This window comes from Dermacentor variabilis, chromosome 2 (genome assembly GCF_050947875.1).
Source record: "Dermacentor variabilis isolate Ectoservices chromosome 2, ASM5094787v1, whole genome shotgun sequence".
NCBI lineage: Eukaryota > Metazoa > Arthropoda > Arachnida > Ixodida > Ixodidae > Dermacentor > Dermacentor variabilis.
In genome coordinates, this window is record NC_134569.1 from 117,436,235 (window position 1) to 117,454,119 (window position 17,885).

The 17,885-nt window shown below is 45.4% G+C and overlaps 1 protein-coding gene and 2 non-coding genes across 3 annotated transcripts; 1 reads left to right on the forward strand and 2 right to left on the reverse strand.

Annotated features, from left to right (window-relative positions):
* Positions 1-4,279: 4,279 nt before the first annotated feature.
* LOC142570956 (uncharacterized) lies at positions 4,280-10,744 on the forward strand. The gene is made up of 3 exons (XM_075679254.1): positions 4,280-4,545; positions 8,360-8,491; positions 8,696-10,744. Exons 1-3 carry the CDS (start codon positions 4,393-4,395, stop codon positions 9,413-9,415), a joined length of 1,005 nt encoding a protein of 334 aa, XP_075535369.1. The 5' UTR covers positions 4,280-4,392; the 3' UTR covers positions 9,416-10,744.
* A 2,171-nt stretch (positions 10,745-12,915) lies between these two features.
* On the reverse strand, positions 12,916-12,988 carry TRNAS-CGA (transfer RNA serine (anticodon CGA)). Its single transcript has one exon. It is a non-coding gene; the product is annotated as a tRNA-Ser (tRNA).
* Positions 12,989-13,381: 393 nt separating this feature from the next.
* On the reverse strand, positions 13,382-13,454 carry TRNAS-CGA (transfer RNA serine (anticodon CGA)). Its single transcript has one exon. It is a non-coding gene; the product is annotated as a tRNA-Ser (tRNA).
* Positions 13,455-17,885: the final 4,431 nt, after the last annotated feature.

Sequence of the window (17,885 nt, forward strand, 5' to 3'; positions counted from 1 at the left end):
TTTCGATGAATCCCGAAGAATCTCTCTTATCCAGATATCATGAAATATCTCCAAAAGAGTCATTCTTCCTACTGGACCTAGGTTCTTTAACATCACATACGTAACGCCATCTAGGCCTGCAGTTGTCCTTGTACGGCATGACGAAAGAGCACTTTTCAATTCATTCAAACTAAACTCACAGTCAAGTTGAAGATGTTGTGACATAAAGCACGCGTGAACCTTCTGTTCTGCTAGTGTTGTCGAACTTGCAAATTGTAGGCAAGTAATTAGAATTCCTGGTCTGGATACAGTTGACAGAATTCGTCAGCAACAGATGTTTCCGGAGTGCTTCGAGCTACGGCAAGGGCTCGGAAGGGATGGCTCTGGGTAACTGGACCACTAAACGATCTGACAACGGACGTTATTCTGGGAACTGGAGTAAACGGAGGCAACGACGCGCCGTATTCTGGCTATCTTCTCGTCCCTAATTTTCGAAAGCGTCTGCGCGAAGTTGACTGAACTTTCTGTGCCATCTTGTAGTCATCCAGCTTTCCACTGCGGCGGTAAGCCCGTTCTGCGCGTCTTCGAATTGCCCTTAGGCATTCATATACCCCGTCGACTGCAGCGTATTAATTCGGAACAATGACTTGCTTTGTGCAGATCTTGTAATACTCACACAATATATTTGTAAAACTTTAAAAGTTTGGATTTTCGCCCAATGAGTTAATTAAATGCTGCCGAAAACTTTGCCAATTAGTATAGTTTGAGTAGCACCTTGTCCCCTCACTCCGTATGAGGCGATGTTTTACCAGGATGAGAAAATGATCACGACCGTGCGTTTCTATGTCTGTTGACCATTCAGCGCCATCAAGAAGGTCTTGTGAACAGAGCGTGACATCTATAGAGCTTAAGTAACGAAACCCCCGCAAGAACATTGCAGAGCTTTCATTTAACACGACCAGATTACTTTTTTTTCTGCGGCAGTCTCTATAACGCTTCCACGGGAATATTTATATTCACTGCCCCAGATGACGTTATGTGCGTTGAAGTTCCCACAAACCAGCACATGTGAGCTTGCGATACCAAACACATTCACCAAGCTGTCTACTGATATTTTGCTAGAGCATTGCAGATATCGACTGATCACTCTAACGCTTGTATTTCTGAAATATATCTTGCATGCTACTAACTTCAGTATATTTAAATCGCTCGACTGTATTAAATAGCACGGCAGGTCTTTTCTCACGCACAACATCGCTCGGCTACTTTCAGCAATGCGCGATGATATATATAAAACATAGTTCGAAAGACGAAAGTCATCTCCTACGCCTGCCTCCTGTATACACAAAACAGGAAAGTTATTTTGAGCTAGTAGTTTGCGAAAATCAGCTGACTTATTTCGAAGGTTATTAGCATTCCACTGAAATATGAAAACATTGTTATAACGATTATTCATTGTAAGCCTGCAGTGGAGCTGTTGGTGGTTGTGGAAGCACCAACGATTCCATAGAAAGCAGTGCTTTTAGCTCTGGAAGGTTGTTTGCGTGTCGGATGGCACTGAGAATTGCACGCAGAGCTGTGAATAGCATGGGCAGGATCATCTGTGCCACGGGTAGAGACGCGTAATCACCAAACGACGCTGAAGCTCCATGTGTGCTCGAAGCAGGTCGCTGAAGAGCTGACTGAGATGGTCGCTGGGATGACTGGCGTGGTTGAGGCGAATTTTGAGGTAGTCGGTCAGATGTTAGGTGAGATTGCTCTGTCAATGGCACAGGGCGTTGTTCAGAAGGTCGGCGAAGTTCATTTTTGTCTTACTAAACAGCTGTATATTTTCTTGTTTTTTCGCTCTGCTCCTTATTGTTATCAAATTGTCTCTAAAGTCACCGTAACCAATGCTTGATCTGTATCTAGACTTTTCTTTTTCATTTTGTTCATGTATAGGAGTCCCCCTGGCAGTTACTAACTTTGGGGCTCCATGTGTAATGCTAATTCTGTATACAATTATTTGTAAAACTGACATCGTTGATGAATAAAACTTGAATAGGACTTGAAAACTTGAAAGGCAGGGAGGTTAACGAGAGGTATATCCGGTTAACTACCCTGTACGGGGGTAAGGAATACAGAGTGAAGAAGAGAAAGGAGAGAGAGAGAGAGAGGAAGAGAGGGAAACAGAGAAAGAGGGACGAGCACTAACAAACCGCGTACACTAGAGCGGTTGGGGGCGGCGTTCTTAAAGTCTATCGGGAAGGCCCGTAGACCACAAGAGTCTTAGTAACGCGAATAAGGCCTTCTGCGCGGATGTTCTTTGGGAGCACTGGAGTAACGCTTGTAGTTCTGACAGTGGACGATTGTCCCATTGTTTTATCACTCTGCATATCGCTCGCATCTCGGCGCTATAGCGCGGGCGGACACAAATAATGTGTGTGAGCGTCTCTTAACAGCTGCATGTGTCGGACGTGGGGCTGATGGCCATTCCAGTAAGAAACAAGCCAGAAACATTACATTTTAGCTACGCATTACACTTAAGGAAACCCTATTTTCAACAAGTACGAACTTGGCGTAACGTAGAGTTTTCTGGGGAAACTAGAAAACACAGTATGAGATGACCGTGCAAATATTTCGAGGGTTTCCTGTATTTGATTCAAACTCATTTGTCATCGCGCAAAGATATTCCGATGCGTTAGCTCTACTTTTGCTAAATTTGATCAGCGGCACTGTTCACAGTTGCACCAGATAACGCGAGCGAAGTTCTGCGCCATGGCATCTAAATATAGACAAGGCGCCTTGTCTAGCTTACAGAGGACACCAGTGAAGCCAACTGTGTACTCAGTATGGCACATAAAGACAGCGAAAATAAAGAAACAAGGATTCAGTCATTATTCGCAATGGTTGTAATTGAGGCAGAAACATGAAAGATTCCCCTCAGATTAAACTTAACATGACCCCATTTCCTTAAAACTTGATCTCTCTGCCTTGTACAGTTGTTTTAGGATTCTGGCAAACATTGAGGGAAACAGCAGTAAGACACTCTGGAGCGTTTCCCTAAGTAATTTTCTGGAAAGGTTGTAATCAATCTACAATAATTAAACATTTATTGTTCGTTACTTATACCGTTTTTTCTACTTCAGCAAAATATGAACATGTCTCCCATAGTTCGCGAAGGAAATTTGTAGCAGTTTCATATAACGTTTTTAAACATGCCGACAACAAGGACAGCAATTTTCATTCTTTTTCCTAATTAACACACACAACGCAAAATTTGGCAAAAGATTTCACCAGAGCTTTTCCACAGTTTTCCAAAATGTAAAGATTGTGAGTGATGCTGTCTTTTTTTTTCATAAAAAATATGAGAAGTTACATATAATGCTTTTGAGTGTTACTAGTCGCCCTAACGGCTTTACTGTAAAAATATAATGAAAAATAATATGCCGCACTCCAGCGACTCCTCCAAAATTTCTTTTAACTCAGTTTTTCTGAACATCAAAATTGGAACTATGTAGCTGTGGTTAAATTAGTTTACGCATCTCGGCGTTACGCTCCTTGAGAGTTGTCTAATAGCTCGCAATCCGTGGGGTCTGTGTATACGCGTATGTGGCACAACCGACAAGTAACTAGAACTTAAAGGGGTGAAGTATTTTCAGCGACTCTCTGGAGCCGAGGTCTGTAAAATCTGCAGCTTCCCTTATCCAGAATATTAGTGACATCAGGCGAACTTTGCGCTTCGAAGTGTACAAAATTTCTTAGTGGCTTGGCGGTATATGGTCGGATGCTTGAATCGTTCAAGGACTTGTGCGGAGGAAGTGTTCGTGCAGTCAGCGTGTGCGCCTACTCGGATAAAGTGGCTGCTGAAGCATGTCCTGAGCTGTACAATATTATTCGCAAAATTGAGCAAACTTATGCAAACCAACCTCACCAACCTTGGAGGCAATACGACACTTCCGCAAATGGCACGGAAACGTTCACATCTGACGACATGTGTCCACGCGTATCTGCGAAGCCTACGATCCCATGGAGAAACACCCAAACTGCCGTACGCAGTAACGCGCCCTATAAAAAAAAAAACCCGCGTGCTCTGCATGGCGACCTTTCAGGTCAAACCGAAAGTGCGTCGTAGATGTTTTTCTTTTTGCGTGTTGCGCTGAAAACTGCGAGTGCTTTCGCCCCGGCACAAATGCAGATTTCGGGGCGACGCGAGGCGAACTTCAACCACCCATTTCACGCTCGTGTCTTTCTTTCCTCGTGCATCGCACGATCCCGCTTCGTTTTCGAACACATGCGCGAGCGCACGCGCCGGGAAATGGTGGCTAATTCATGCGCACATGTCGGCAGGCGCCCGTGGTGTCGTGAAATAGAAAGTAGGGCGACAGCCCCACTGTACACCGCACCCGCTGTATATAAGCGCGTGCATTCCTGATGACAGCGAACGTTTTCTCGCCATTCCGAAAGACGCGCTTGCGACCCACAGGATATACACGCAGGGTGCACGCCTGCTGCTTCGCTGATATCGAAGACAATCTTTGTCGCCGTGGTGTCGACGCACGCAAGGGAACAATCATGGTATTTCAGGTGAGACAGTGTGCGAAAACCGGGAGCGCCTGAGAGAGTTCGATTTCCTCCGCTCTTCGAGTGTCCGCGACGTATCGCAATGGGCTGTAAAAGTTCCTGTCCTATAAATACGCGACTTCGACGAAGAATTTCACAATAAGGAAAAAAAAACGACCTGCGTGGGAACGATACAGAGGGCACAACGTTCTTTGTAAAGCCACCGCTTCCTCATTTCCGCAAATGGGCACGAAATGACTGTCCGCGAAGCTGCTTCATGTGCGGTCGAAGTGCGTCAGTTCCTCGATGTCGGCTTTCTTTGAATCTGTTCCAACAAGGCACAATACGGCTACCTGTATTCTCGAAGGAACCGCATCAGCTACTGTCAGAAGCTTTCCCATTGCAACTGAACCTTCCCAGTTACTGGAATGTATATCTCGCGAAGCCTTTCAGTTGTCGCAATGCTATATGTTCGCGTATAACTGCACATCTCGTAGTGTATGCTCTAGCGTTTTTAAACCTACATGTGTATGTACCGACACTTAGTTCATCCAGCTCTACTTTATGGCTATTCTGTTTCCTTCTACATGCATTTTGTATCTTTCCATGATTCATATTAAGAATAACCAATAACAGGCTACAGTGCTGAACACAATAGTTAGATTTACGTACCAGGCCGTGAGGATTTTGTGCTATTTCGCCGCAATGCAGAGATACTTTGATGCTGAAATTTTTAGCACGAAAATCTTTCCCGAGGAGGCAAAGGTCCCTGCCATTTAGTGCAACCTTTCTCTCTCTTGCCACGGTATACCTTGCTGCGCGGTCAAATGTCTGTTGCGTCAAACCAGCATATTAATGAGTTAAATTTTATGCATGTGTGCTAGGGAGAGATGGAGGCCCACACTGCACTGTGTACACCCTTCCACGAGCTCAATCCACAGTGCTAGAATGTAAAGTGTGCAATCTTCCGAGAACTGAGTGACGCTTGGCGTCTTTGTTATTATTTTTGCTTGAAGAACTTGAATGGCAAGTATCAGACGCATTATTGATGAAAGTGCTAGTACGCCACTTCCTCTGAGCAGTGGTTAATACTGTGAGAACGTCCTGGTTCCAAACCGCAGCTAGCTAGCTCCGGCAAGTCCTGCGCTCTACTTCGGCCTTTCCCTTGGTATCGATGCCCCTGCTGCTGTGCGGGGCGGTGCGGGCTGAGTGTCGGCCAATTCTCATTGTACTAACGCTTTTATTCGTCATGAGTTAATTGCCCGCATTTGCTCGAGCTTTTTACTTTGCCCAGCGTCTCATTTGTAAAGAAAACGAAAAACTTACATAGCTAGTTGAGTAGGTTAACGTTAGGACCGAGGACACTGCTAAGCAATGCTGGAAACTTCGGAATGAACGGACGCCGCGGTATCTTCTTCCCACTCTCTTTCACGAACAAAGAAATCGCTTCTTCTTCTTACGTACACCCCACAGATACTTATCGGTCAGAAATTTAGGCAGGTGTGTCTTCTTTAGAATCAGACACCTACAGCACCATTTACTACAATCAGAAAGAACATGAAGAAAAGCAATCGTTCGTGTTCGAGTACGAAGGCTGTCAGTTTACGTCAAGGGTACCATCACGTTCATGTCATTAGGTCAGCGATGAGGACGACTGTCATAACTGTTCTCAAAGCAGAAAGAGAGAGAAACTGTGAATAGAAGGACGGGGAAATTACCAAGAGTTGTACCGGTCGGGTACCCTGCACGCGCGGAACGGGTAAGTGGTTATATAGGAAAAGAGAGGAAAGGAGCACAAACGAAATTAGCCGAGTTAGCAATCCAGCGGCAGCAGGTGGTTTTGTTTTTGAACTTCCATTTTTTGGCCCGAGACGTGGCAACAACTTCAGCAGAGCATGCATAGCCTTCTGCGCAGGACTGAGTCATTCACATATAAATGCTGTCTTCTCAAAACTCTTACATTAATCTCATCAAGAAGAGCAGAACGTGGCTGATGCTGGCAAAGCAGTTCAAAGCAGTTTCAGTTGTGAACCGACACCAGTAGACAGCGAATGCAAGCATTTTCTTCACAGAAGCAGCTAGGCAAGAAAAAAGAAGTTTATTCAGCTCAAATCATTTCTTTCATTACTGAGAACGTTGTTTTACAACAGCAAACCTCACCAAATTAAAGAATAGAATCAGCTTCATTGGGGCTCAAAGCTAAACATAGGGATAACATGGCCACAAGTGAGGCAATGTATCTCTCGGCATGCTTATGCATAAGTTGAACACATGTGCGGGGTTGCAACGACCTGCAGCGGCGTCGGACCCTAAAGTGCCAACAGAACTCATTTCAAGCGATAATGCATGTGCAGGAGCACCAGCAAGCAAAGACGTCTGCACATGTCGTTACAATGAACTTTAGGTGTCGTCCTTCGACGTGGATGGCGAGATAAGGGCCTTTACCTGAGGCCTCACACTTACGCATACCTTTCGCGACGCGTCCAGGTATCGTGTGGCTACCACAGTCAAGGAAAGTTCATTTATGCTGGCCATTGACTGGCTTTAGACGGATAACGGCGCGAATTCCTCCATCTCGCGCTGCATGTAGGTCATAATTAAAGATTACGAAGCTGCTGTTCTATATGCAGTGGCAGCCGAGATTTAAGTCATTCGCAGAAGGCGCTGGCAGCCTTGTAAACTCTTCGTTACCTCAGACGGTTTACTTGATTTTTTTTCACCGTCTTCATGACTCTCGTTCGCCGGCGGTTCAGGGACTCGCAAGTTGTGGCACTGCATCAAGTGGGAACTTACCACAAAACGCTTGTAAACTACATGCCGAGCCTCGGTGTGTATTTTCAAATCACTAAGTCAAAACTACGCCTACAACCGAGGACAAAAACACGCTCGCGTTCGGAAAATCTACCTTTACGTAATTCTCCGCTTCTCGATTTAGCGCTGGCGAATTGCCGAACCACTTCGATGTCGCCGTCGAATTGCTAGCTACCTTGAATGCTAATATAGTCTGTCCCATAATGAACACAAGACACGGTGCGTTTTTCAGCCGTAGCATGCGGAGATCAAGAACACGAGGCGATAAGCTAGAAAAAGCTGAGAAAAAGTGCCTCAGACATCTTACCTTCGGTATAGGGGTAAACAATGCCAAATTGATACAAAATGCGAGTAGATGTGTCCACCTAATTACAATAGGCACTGTGTCTTTGGCACTTGTTCTAACTTTCCAATGCGGTAAAAATGAATTTCATCAGACACTCTGTACGTCAGTATAGACATAACCACAAACCGCCACGCCCAATCTGAAATTCTGAAAATATTTAATTTATTACAGTTATTGCTGACGCACGAGGCTTATACAATAAGTGCATCCTTCGTAAGTTAAAATGCGCAGAAATCCCTTACTGTCTTTGCAGAAGAAAAGATAGTTTCCGAAGATGTTTTTGCTTTCCTCTTATTTTTCTTTTCTTTTGCAACAACTGTCTTTTAACATCATTTGTCTGAAGATATATATAATACTATCAAGCGTTTGTAATGTTATCTCCAAGCAATATATATATATATATATATATATATATATATATATATATATATATATATATATATATATATATATATATATATATATTTCAATCCCCATCGCGGCTCTAGAAACGTTGCGGAGTAACAAAAGCGTGAGAAACTGTTGCATCGCCTAGTAATGCCAGCAGGCACACTTAATGCGTTGCACCTAAACTTCCGTGATTTCACCCTCAGTACTTGCCAGTTCACTGCGTGCAGCCAAGATGCATGTTAGCAGAAATGACATTCATTGACCACATTCAGAGTATGCTTGCTGTTTTAGGTGCTCTTGATTGCCGCTGCCGCCACCACCGCCTTTGCCGGTTATGCCCGGCCGGCAGCGCTGGCCGCTCCAGCTGTCGCAGCTCCCGTCCTTGCCGCAGCTCCAGCGCCAGCGGCGGCTGTTCTTGTCCAGGTAAGCTTCGTCACGGCTTGACACTTGAACGTTCTCCTTTATTTGTTTCCTCTACAGTTACTACCTTCTTCCATTTCTCGTACAATTTTCGATAACCAGCGAAGCGTGAAATTCGAGCATTCTTTTATTACACGCTGCAGACTGCCTAATACGAGAAGCACCGAGCCTCACCTTACCTGTTTCCCGTTTTTTACCCGTCTCAAGCCAGCGCACCCGTACAGCTTCGGCTACGACTCCAAGGATGAGTTCGGTACCCATCAGTACCGCAACGAAGTGAGCGACGCGGCCAACCAAAAGCGCGGCAACTACGGCTACAAGGACGCCGGCGGAGTCTTCAGACAAGTCGACTACGTGGCCGACGGCGCGGGCTTCCGGGCCAACGTGTACACCAACGAGCCGGGCACGGCGCCGTCGGCGCCCGCTGCCGCCTCCTACACCGCTCCTGCAGCCGCCCCCGTGGCTGCCGCGCCCGTGGCAAGGCCTGCGCTCCCTGCTGCTCCCGTTGTGGCCGCGGCTTCGTTCAGGCCCGTAGTCAGAGCTGCTCCCGTGGCCTTCCCGGCTCCTCCGCCGGCTCCGCTGGTCTACGGACCCGCTCCCGTGGCCAAGGCTCTCCCAGCTCCGTACCCAGCGGTGTTCCACGCGCCGGCTCCCTACTGGGCACACCCGGTTCCCGCTGCGGCGCCAGTCGTCCACTCCGTCGCACCCGTCGTGCCGGCGGCTCCGGTTGTGCCGGCCGCCGCACCTGTGCTACCAGCGCCAGTTCACTACGGCCCACCGGCGCCACTTCCCTATGCCGCACCGGCGCCACTTCCCTATGCCGCACCGGCGCCACTTCACTATGGCGTGCGGCCGCCAGTCGCGCTGACGGCTCCGGGGCCTGCACCGCTCGCGGTGGCACACGCGCCCTACGTTCACTACTATTAGGACACCCTGACGGACTCTCTGGGACGTCCTGAATCTTCATTTCATCGTTCACTTCATTACCAAACTCTTTTTTGTCAAGTGATGACGGAAGGAGGTCTGCATGCTTGTCGTGCGCCGGAAAGCTATGAATGTGAAGAACTCGTTTCTCAGCTTAGAATAAATTGTGTCGCCAATGAAATGAAGAAATGTAACGGAAGGTGGACCTCAAGACTACATTAAGACTCAAGGTTTCGCCATTTCGAGGACTTTTCTAGCGACATGGAGACTGTATGAAAAGGTGTCGTACTTAAAAGCATGCAGTGAAGTAAGCGCAGAGCGAAGCATTACAACACCAAAAGCGCTGTCATGTTGCCCTTTATACGCTGCGCGTTTGTTTGAATGATTCGGGACCAGCTCAGCCAAATTTCCATTTCTTTTAGGCACATATTTTTTTGTCTCCCAATGGTGCTAAGCTGTGATTACTCTGCAGCTTTGACATATTCATGCAGTGACGAGGCTCAGGCGATCTTTGAAGCAATTCCGCGCAAGTTGACGCTGGCCGCCAGGTGGAGTCTCGGTTCTTCAGCCATTGCCAAGTGCTACTGAAAACAATATCATAGCGGATGTCGTTGCAAAAAACTGCACAAACGAATAACATGTTATCATCGACTTCATTGCATTCGTTGCTGTCGAAGTGGTCTTCCTTTATTGCTTTTCTCCTGACAAAAAAAACATGATGGATATTATTAAGCCGATTATCAGTGGCAAGGCCTCAGGATGTTTCTCTTCTAATGAAAGAGAAGAAGTAAAATAGTGAATAATCTCTGCAAGATGAGTAGCATTTCCTGAGACCAAGAACATCATACACTGAAGTTGAATTTGCGGCTGAGGAATGAGTGCTGCATGCAATATTTCTTCGTTAATCATACGAGCACATCGAAGAAGCAAGCACTACTTTGTCGGAACAGCACATTACAGCCTGTGTATTCAAGGATGAGCACTTTTCTGGGTGTAGTTTTCTGCGATGTGTTCTAGTCTAACAGCTATTGCTCATAGAAAACAAAGTGTTATAAATGTAATAATACTGCTTTTCTTCGGTAAAACGTTTCTTCGCAACGAAGGATGTCAGTACATTTTGAAGCGCTCTTTGTCTCCTGGACACAGAAGCCAGTTGCACAAAAACACGCCCTTTTTTAATGGTATTTGCTTGGTGCTGTCTCCGAGATTATTAGACAGCATGGAGTCCTGAGGTTCTCGTTGGAAGAAGCAGTTTGTTATTCACTATTGTTCCTGTTTCAGAATGCACTTAATTATGTATATTGCGCTCATTTTAATAAAAGAGCTGACATAGACACGTTCATTTTGTCCGCTTTCTCTTAAATAGTCTTGTTAACGAAACGATGGCTGATGGTTTCAAGAACCGTAGGAATTAAGCAATTAAGCTTACGGAATCACTCTCTCTACGAAGATTTGACGCATAGAATAGCCTGAGCCCGGAGTGTGCCCAGAATTCATCGTGCCATACAATGATTCCTTTTATATATAGTATATGCATATGTAGATGCATATAGATTTGTTGAAGGATGGCGGGAACACTGTCCTAGAAAGATTGGCCGCCCTATATACACAATGCCTCATGACCTCGAACGTACCGGAATCTTGGAAGAACGCTAACATAATTCTAATCCATAAGAAAGGGGACACAAAAGACTTGAAAAATTATAGACCGATCAGCTTACTGTCCGTTGCCTACAAAGTATTTGCTAAGGTAATCGCATATAGAATCTGGAACATTAGACTTCTGTCAACCAAAGGACCAGGCAGCATTCCGTAAAGGCTACTCAACAATAGACCACATTCACACTATCAATCAAGTGATAGAGAAATGTGCAGAATATAACCAACCCTTATATATAGCTTTCATTGATTACAAAAAAGCGTTTCATTCAGTCGAAACCTCAGCAGTCATGGAGGCATTACGGAATCAGGGTGTAGATGAGCCATATGTAAAAATACTGGAAGATATCTATAGCGGCTCCACAGCCACCGTAGTCCTCCACAAAGAAAGCAATAAAATCCCAATAAAGAAAGGCGTCAGACAGGGAGATATGATCTCTCCTATACTATTCACAGCATGTTTACAGGAAGTATTCAGAGACCTGGAGTGGGAAGAATTGGGGATAAAAGTTGATGGAGAATACCTTAGCAACTTGCGATTCGCTGATGATATTACCTTGCTTAGTAACTCAGATGACCAATTGCAATGCATGCTCACTGACCTGGAGAGGCAAAGCAGAAGGGTGGGTCTGAAAATTAATCTGCAGAAAACTAAAGTAATGTTTAACAGTCTCGGAAGAGAACAGCAGTTTACGATAGGTAGCGAAGCACTGGAAGTGGTAAGGAAATACATCTACTTAGGGCAGGTAGTGACCACGGATCCGGATCATGAGACTGAAATAACCAGAAGAATAAGAATGGGCTGGGGTGCGTTTGGCAGGCATTCTCAAATCATGAACAGCAGGTTGCCACTATCCCTCAAAAGGAAAGTTTATAACAGCTGTGCGTTACCAGTACTCACATATGGGGCAGAAACCTAGAGGCTTACGAAAAGGGTTCTGCTGAAATTGACGACGACGCAATGAGCTATGGAAAGAAGAATGATGGGTGTAACGTTAAGGGATAAGAAAAGAGCAGATTGGGTGAGGGAACAAACGCGGGTAAATGACATCTTAGTTGAAATCAAGAAAAAGAAATGGGCATGGGCCGGACATGTAATGAGGAGGGAAGATAACCGATGGTCATTAAGGGTTACGGACTGGATTCCAAGGGAAGGGAAGCGTTGCAGGGGGCGGCAGTAAGTTATGTGGGCGGATGACATTAAGACGTTTGCAGGGACAACACGGCCACAATTAGTACATGACCGGGGTAGTTGGAGAAGTATGGGAGAGGCCTTTGCCCTGCAGTGGGCGTAACTATGATGATGATGATGATGATGATGATGATGATGATGATGATGATGATGATGATGATGATGATGATGATGATGATGATGATGATGATGATGATATGCATATGACCAGCACCCAGGCAAAATAAGTATATCCTGAATAACGAGGGCTTTAAGATGGCATATGGCAAGTAGGAATGCATAAAAGGTTTTGTCACCACTTTCCCGGGGAAAACATGTTAAAAAAAGCACACTACGGGATATGAGGAAGAAACCAAGCGTGTTCCATTGGGGATAGTCTTTCGAGAGCTTGGGTATGTTTTTCTGTTGCCACTCATTAGACATTTAGCCAAGGCAGTTAAAGAGCTTAGTAATAGCTAGTCAGAATGGCGTAAGTTCATATATATATATATATATATATATATATATATATATATATATATATATATATATATATCATAAGAAGCCAACAAACATTGACACCAAGGACAACATAGGGGAAATTACTTGTGCTTAATAAATGAAATAAAGAAACGAAGAATTAATGGAAAATAAAGTGGATGGAAAAACAACTTGCCGCAGGTGGGAACCGAACCCACAACCTTCGCATTTCGCGTGCGATGCTCTACCAATTGAGCTACCGCGGCGCTGTTTTCCCATCCACTTTCTTGGGTATTTATGTATCCTAGTAGAACCCTGGGAGTGTTAGCCAGCGCCACCACACACAGACCTTGGCGGCGGACGTGGGACGTCCTTTTTGCCGCAGGCGTCACGAGAACGTGATCTTTTTGGGTGAAGGCAACTGGTCAATAAACCCACATATGCTACCTGAAGGCATCAATGTTGCCGGATTCGAGACCCTCGTTATGTAATAAACGAGAAGAAAGGGGGTTAACAGAGGGTCCCGATTTTATTAGTCATATCATAAGAAGCCAACAAACATTGACACCAAGGACAACATAGGGGAAATTACTTGTGCTTAATAAATGAAATAAAGAAACGAAGAATTAATGGAAAATAAAGTGGATGGAAAAACAACTTGCCGCAGGTGGGAACCGAACCCACAACCTTCGCATTTCGCGTGCGATGCTCTACCAATTGAGCTACCGCGGCGCTGTTTTCCCATCCACTTTCTTGGGTATTTATGTATCCTAGTAGAACCCTGGGAGTGTTAGCCAGCGCCACCACACACAGACCTTGGCGGCGGACGTGGGACGTCCTTTTTGCCGCAGGCGTCACGAGAACGTGATCTTTTTGGGTGAAGGCAACTGGTCAATAAACCCACATATGCTACCTGAAGGCATCAATGTTGCCGGATTCGAGACCCTCGTTATGTAATAAACGAGAAGAAAGGGGGTTAACAGAGGGTCCCGATTTTATTAGTCATATCATAAGAAGCCAACAAACATTGACACCAAGGACAACATAGGGGAAATTACTTGTGCTTAATAAATGAAATAAAGAAACGAAGAATTAATGGAAAATAAAGTGGATGGAAAAACAACTTGCCGCAGGTGGGAACCGAACCCACAACCTTCGCATTTCGCATTTCGCATTTCGTTTATTGACCAGTTGCCTTCACCCAAAAAGATCACGTTCTCGTGACGCCTGCGGCAAAAAGGACGTCCCACGTCCGCCGCCAAGGTCTGTGTGTGGTGGCGCTGGCTAACACTCCCAGGGTTCTACTAGGATACATAAATACCCAAGAAAGTGGATGGGAAAACAGCGCCGCGGTAGCTCAATTGGTAGAGCATCGCACGCGAAATGCGAAGGTTGTGGGTTCGGTTCCCACCTGCGGCAAGTTGTTTTTCCATCCACTTTATTTTCCATTAATTCTTCGTTTCTTTATTTCATTTATTAAGCACAAGTAATTTCCCCTATGTTGTCCTTGGTGTCAATGTTTGTTGGCTTCTTATGATATGACTAATAAAATCGGGACCCTCTGTTAACCCCCTTTCTTCTCGTTTATTACATAACGAGGGTCTCGAATCCGGCAACATTGATGCCTTCAGGTAGCATATGTGGGTTTATTGACCAGTTGCCTTCACCCAAAAAGATCACGTTCTCGTGACGCCTGCGGCAAAAAGGACGTCCCACGTCCGCCGCCAAGGTCTGTGTGTGGTGGCGCTGGCTAACACTCCCAGGGTTCTACTAGGATACATAAATACCCAAGAAAGTGGATGGGAAAACAGCGCCGCGGTAGCTCAATTGGTAGAGCATCGCACGCGAAATGCGAAGGTTGTGGGTTCGGTTCCCACCTGCGGCAAGTTGTTTTTCCATCCACTTTATTTTCCATTAATTCTTCGTTTCTTTATTTCATTTATTAAGCACAAGTAATTTCCCCTATGTTGTCCTTGGTGTCAATGTTTGTTGGCTTCTTATGATATGACTAATAAAATCGGGACCCTCTGTTAACCCCCTTTCTTCTCGTTTATATATATATATATATATATATATATAATGGGTAATGTTTCCATGCTTGACGATTATGTCGTAAAATGCGACATAACATTACGGTGTCTACAGCCTCGTGCGACGCGTACGCGGAAACAGCGTTTTCTAAGTGCGTTTTAAAGTAATACGGTTATGCTAAATGGTTCCCTGATCTACGGCCCGCGAAAACGAATCCCGATAACACGAGTCGATAAACACCCATATATGACGGCGTAGACATCAGGACAATTTTGTTACCTTTAAGGAACTTCTCAGACTCTACAACAATCATGTATCAACAAAGCCCTCAAGTTAAGTTTGCCTAGTTCAATCGTTGCACTATCGTAGAACCCTAACTGGGAAAATCAAAACATTAGTACTCAATTCTAAACTCTAGATCATCCCTACAGGGTTGCAGTGAGCACAGCCAAACTCACTTGGAAATGGCGCCCGGCAAGGGACGCTATATCCCTAACGGGGACACTCAAGAAAGCTACTGAACTGAACCCAAAAGGTGCTCGCACTTCCATGTCTTCTCCAATCTTTAGGCCAGAACCGAATGCGGCTCGTGCCTCACTAGAGCTGATGGATCTTGCACATTCTCTCCATAGCAGAACCTATATTGAACGTTACCGCCTTACACATGCCATTCATTGATGTACATTACCTCAACTCCATTGTTTTTTTTAGAAAGCTGCGTACCTTCGCTACTTTACTTTCAAATGACCAGCTCTCATATCGCAGAGAACAACATTAAAAACAGAAGAGAAACATCAAATTGTTCTTTCACGACTTCATGATTTTCATCACTTCATGTTCAAACTTTTCGCAGCAAAATTCGCTGGCCGCAAGGTATTGGGATACCTAAACTATAATCAAATGTCGTTGAATTATCATACTACTTTATGATACTTTTCCTTTGCGCGAGAAACAGTTTTCTCAATGTAGACACGTCTATGAAGGCACCTGGTGCATGCATCAACAGTTGAGGTTGTGCCACATAAGCTTTGCTTACCCACCTGTAATATCCTGAATAGTACTGGATGTGTTGTAGTTGTGTTCATCACAACAGTGCTTCACCAGCGCCAAACTTATCGGTGCAATCCACTTCTCAGTCGAAGCTACGAGAACACAGAAATTATGACTGTACTGAATGCTGGGAACGAATGCGGGCCTTATGTGCTACTCCCCGTTGAATACGGTTCAGAGGCGAAGCGCCATGGGCCAACGTGAGTGAAATCTTCAGAAAATAATCTTGCCTCGTAAGATGATGACAAACAAGCTCAACATTACATTCTTGATTTGGGCTAATATTGCATGCGTTTCTGATAGCATAAAAGTTAATAGAAGTCTTGTGCTTTCCACACCGAGTGATGTACGACCTAAACAATCGTACCCAGAATGGGAAAGGAGTGCCTTAGGGGCCCTCCTAAGTCAACATCCTAATTGCACGCAAATCTCTCCTCCAACCAATGTTGATACGCTCTTTGCAAGCACTGCCGGACACTGCATATTGCGGGTACGCTCGTAAGGAAAAACTGACCTCTCGCTTTCTAACGGTAGTCCTAAAAATACCGCTCACGTCAAGTAATGAGACAGCCTGTAAAGAGCTGACCGTGGGACTACTGTAGCTGAAGCGAGTACGCTCTGCTAGAACTCTGCTAGAAAAAAGAGGTCGGTATCGGTTGGCAATGACGTTAGAGAGATAAGCCATAATGAGATCGGCCGCGCTGATTGGTCAGTCGCGAAGACAACATACACTTACAAGACGCATTGGCACGCGTAGGCCAGAAATTCTGCTTGAGCACCAAGGCAGTGGAAAGAAAAATACTGATTAATCGATCAAGAGCGATCTAGGGTAGGGAAGAGCTCAGAGCTAAGGCCAGCAAAGGAGTCTGCTATACGTGGGCGTTTAAAGACAAGCATCGCAAACGCGTTGCTAAACACGAGGAAGTAGCTCCAGTTTTTCGCGCGACGCTATTTTCGGTGGCAGCCATCGCGTACCGAGCTGATCAGAAATGTCGGGCCTTTAGAATTAGTTCCTGACACCCACCCGGCTTTCAGAAGCGACCCGTCGCTTTCGGACACGGAAAGACGTAGTACGTGGGAAAAGTGGCAACGCCAACTCTGGGCTTCCGCTGCCTTCTTTTCGGTTCGTGCCCTGTTATCACAACAAAGCGGTCTACAAGGAACAACACAGAGGGTAGCAACAGCTTGATTTGGGCAAGTTGGTTTTTATTTATCGGATCGAATTGGGACTGCTTTGAATTTCTTCTCAATATCCAGTTGGCAGTACAGCGCTCGTCCTGTTGTGTGTGTTTTCGATTGTTGTCTTCGTCTTCGCGCTGCTTCAACTTTCGGCACAGAGAACTCGCAGGAGGGATCATTCGGCATGAGAACACACCCGAAATATGAAAATTTCAAATTTAATTAGAATTGCTCATGCGCGAGTTGCTGCTTCGGAGCTGTGGATAAGCATAAAGGCCAAATATCACTCGACCTTCCTTCCACTTTAACTTAAGGTCCCTGCACACTTGATCCGGAATGTTCTCCGTATATGAAGTAGGACAAGTAGAAAATTACGCTCTCTGTGCGAGAGTTCAGCCTCCATAATCTATATAATGTGCAACACGAAGTCCTTGCGCTGTTGAGCGTATTTTATAGCTTACCGTAATCACCATTTTTTGTGGGACAGTTTACATTTCTCGCTTCTGCCGACGCTCCCCTAATTGAACAAGCCGTCCTTGCTTTTGTGCCTGGCTTTTATCTCTCTCGCGAAGTTCTTGCTCATCAGAGGTCTCGCCTTCGCCCAAGGTGTGTCAACATACACTATGCGCCCAAGCGAGCGCAGCCCCTTCGATAGTTTGTGCATTTATGCCCATCCCTGCGGACGTTTTCGATATGCGACGTAAAAAGTGCACATATCAGTGGCTTGCCCGTTCAACAGACGCTGCTCACGAGAAAAGCTGTCGCGAAGCATACATATGGCTGGAAGAAGCCCCACAGGTGCGCCGCAATGCGAAGTCTCCTGCTTTACACAGCGATCATCAGAGGCATTTAAGGGCTTAATAGCTTTGGGGACAACGCCTACTTCTAAAATAAGAAGGAACC